Source organism: Zingiber officinale, chromosome 8B, assembly GCF_018446385.1.
Source record: "Zingiber officinale cultivar Zhangliang chromosome 8B, Zo_v1.1, whole genome shotgun sequence".
NCBI classification, from domain to species: Eukaryota; Viridiplantae; Streptophyta; class Magnoliopsida; order Zingiberales; family Zingiberaceae; genus Zingiber; species Zingiber officinale.
Window position 1 is genome coordinate 25,730,024 of NC_056001.1, and position 3,163 is coordinate 25,733,186.

General features: G+C 47.3%; 1 protein-coding gene across 1 annotated transcript; it reads left to right on the forward strand.

Annotated features, from left to right (window-relative positions):
- Positions 1–1,279: 1,279 nt before the first annotated feature.
- Positions 1,280–2,614, forward strand: LOC122015820 (mitogen-activated protein kinase kinase kinase 18-like). The gene has a single exon (XM_042572876.1). It carries the CDS (start codon positions 1,341–1,343, stop codon positions 2,562–2,564), a length of 1,224 nt encoding a protein of 407 aa, XP_042428810.1. The 5' UTR covers positions 1,280–1,340; the 3' UTR covers positions 2,565–2,614.
- Positions 2,615–3,163: the final 549 nt, after the last annotated feature.

The following is a 3,163-nucleotide window of genomic DNA, read 5'->3' on the forward strand; positions in this document are numbered from 1 at the left end:
AATATCCAACATTTTTTACACTTTAATTTGGAGTGTAAGGAAGGATAAGAGGAATTAAAAAAATATATATTCCAATTTTATCTCTATTTTATTATATTAATTTTAAAAATTATTATTTTAGGTATTCTTTGTGTCACGACGAAAAACTTTAGCATCGCCGACTCGCACCCCCAACACTCGCATTCCGTTGATACCGAGACCGACTTTGACGTCGACTTCGACTTTGACGCCGACGCTGATATCGACTTCGACTTCGACGTCGACGCCAACGCTGACTTTAACAAATGATCTACAATTACTTTAATGCATAAGTTTAACCAATAAATATATGAAAGATGCACTAAGTTTTTAAACGCATATGTCTTTAATAAAAGTCAGATAATTGTATAACTTTATATATTTAATTTTCATTATCCTCATTTTCTTTCTAAACACTGTAACATATGTTACGTTAATAATCTTTCCTCTCCCTACTAAATAAGGAGAATATAAATACTTTACTTTCTTTTCTTTTTCCTCCATTTTCCTTTCTTCCTTTTCTGTTAATTAATTTTCGCTCCCTCCATCCAAACATAGAGTTATAGTGTAAATTATAGCGTAGAACTTGAGTCAAGTTGTTGGGCTTTTTTGGGCCAGGCCTGATATGGACTTGCCTTCGGCCTTCGGCCTTCGGTCATTAGTGACGTCTGACTGATTCCGCATCTCGTGATTAAACGTTGGGGTCCCGTAACGGTTGACTCGATCTTTCCGGATTTTGACCGCAATCGCATTTGACTATTTTGACCTTTCCGCACTTACACGGACACGGAAGTTTCGCAGGGGCTCCGACCGCCGGCGTCGTGGAAAACGAGTTGACCAGGCCGTCAATGCGAATGCACCGAGTCCCGGTGTTTCACAATACAAAAACATTGCAGAATTGGAGATGACTTTGACCCCGTTCAATAATTATTAATGTATTCACACACATTTATTTCCTTATTGTCTAATTCCCCTAAAAATACTGTTGGGATTTATAATATTATCCCTTAATTTACATCTACGTGGATTAATTAAATATCAGAACGGGTAAACTCAAGTAGTTAATTAAATTGACAAGACAGTGGAAACAGTCTTCAATTCTGTAACGCGATAATTAATTTGAATAAATTCAATTAGAATTTTGAATTAGTAGTACTCGATTGAACATTTAGTGCCTGCGTTCGTTGACCTGATTTCCTATTCCGTTGTCTACACGTGGCGCATGGAACACGACCGGAGCCGCCGTTGGACTTTTAAAAATCCAAAGAAGAGAAGATTCGAAGTCCACAAGCCCTTGCGCTTCGAGCCTTCGATTTCAAACGATGGCGATCCGCGAGTACCGTCGTGGCCGGATGATCGGCCGAGGAGCCTGCGGAACTGTGTCGCTCGCCACTGACGCCTCCTCCGGCGAGATCTTCGCCGTCAAGTCCTCTGACATAGGCTGCTCAGCCGCGCTGCAGCGCGAGCAGAGAATCCTCTCCGCGCTCGACTCACCCTTCGTCGTCTCCTACTTGGGCTTCGACGTCGCCGGTCCGGCGCCAGGATTCTGCCGACGATTCGACCTATTCGTGGAGTACGCGCCGGGGGGATCCCTCTCCGACGCGATCGAGCAGCACGGCGGCCGGCTCGAGGAGCCCGCCATCCGCTGCTACGCGCGGGACGTCCTCCGCGGCCTCGACTACCTCCACTCCGCCGGCGTCGTCCACTGCGATATCAAGAGCCGGAACGTTCTGCTCTGCGGCTGCGGCCACGCCAAGATCGCCGACTTCGGGTGCGCGCGGCTGGCGGACGAGGCGGGAGAGTGCTCGATCTCGGGCACGCCCCTGTTCATGTCGCCCGAGGTGGCGCGCGGGGAGGAGCAGGGCGCGCCGGCGGACGTCTGGGCCTTGGGATGCACCGTGATCGAGATGGCTACGGGACGGTCGCCGTGGGCGGATGCCAAAGACCCCGTAAGCGCTCTCCACCGGATCGCGTTCTCCACCGACGTACCGGAAATTCCGAGCTCGATGTCGGAACAGGGGAAGGAGTTCTTGAGCAAGTGTTTGGTGAGGAACCCGCGGGAGCGGTGGACGGCGGCGGAGCTCCTCCGCCACCCGTTCGTTGTTTCTTCCGGATCTCTGGATCCACAGTCCACGTCGAATTGCGGCACTAATTTCAACCGGGTTTCTCCGGTGACCACTCTGGATCAGTCGTTCTGGGAGCTGATCTCCGACGACGAGGATGTTCTGGACCAAGTGGAGGTGCCGGAGGAGGACCCGCTTGAAAGAATTAAGAGATTGGCCGGTAATGCAACTCAGAATTGGACGTGGGACGAGAACTGGGTGACAGTGAGAAGCCATGGCCGCGAAGAAAGCTCTCCGGCGACTGATTCGGTCACCGAAGCGGACATGCTTGACTTTGATCCCATTTCTGTGGAATCTGTTCTGGTTAGATCAGTCGATACTTTGTTGTTCCATTACAATTGTAATTATGACGACACAAAAGTTTTTCTTCTCGACAAGGATTTAATCCAATTTGACAGTTTAAATCTGTCCTCTAATTTGTGAAAATATTGTGACGTTCTTTTTCTTAAATATTGTTATTGATTGTTATTTGATGTGGCGGAATCATATAGCCCTCATGTGTCCTCTCAGTTAAAAGTAGTTCTAAGCTGTAAGTTAAAGTTAAGATGGGATAAACTTAACTCATTAGGTGCCAAACTCAGTCTAAAAGGGACTTAAAAATAATTGAACCCACTCATATATTCATGTCAAAGATTTGAGTTTGATCAAGGATAAATTAACTATCACACTTTAACTCCAACATTCTCCTGGTCTATGACTCAGTGACATCGCCCTTGGCTTGGACTTAGTCACAAACATCTTCCATGATTGATCAGCCTCAATCATCGACATCCTCCACGTCTCAGTCTCAATCATCGACATCGTCCCTAGCTCGGCCTCAGTAGCCAACATCGTCCCGATTTCGGCCACAGTTGCCGATATCCTCCATATCTTAGTCTCAAATCACGATATTCTCCATACCTCAGTTGCTAACATCCTTCATGTCTTAGTTTTAGATCCTGATATCCTCCATGCCTTGGCCTCAGATCCCGACATCCTCCATGTCTCAGTCTCAGTCGTCGACGTCGCTCCTAGCTCGACCT

Bases quoted from the DNA above. Each gene is read 5' to 3' on its own strand.
- LOC122015820 (XM_042572876.1), top strand. From the start codon at position 1,341: ATGGCGATCCGCGAGTACCGTCGTGGCCGGATGATCGGCCGAGGAGCC.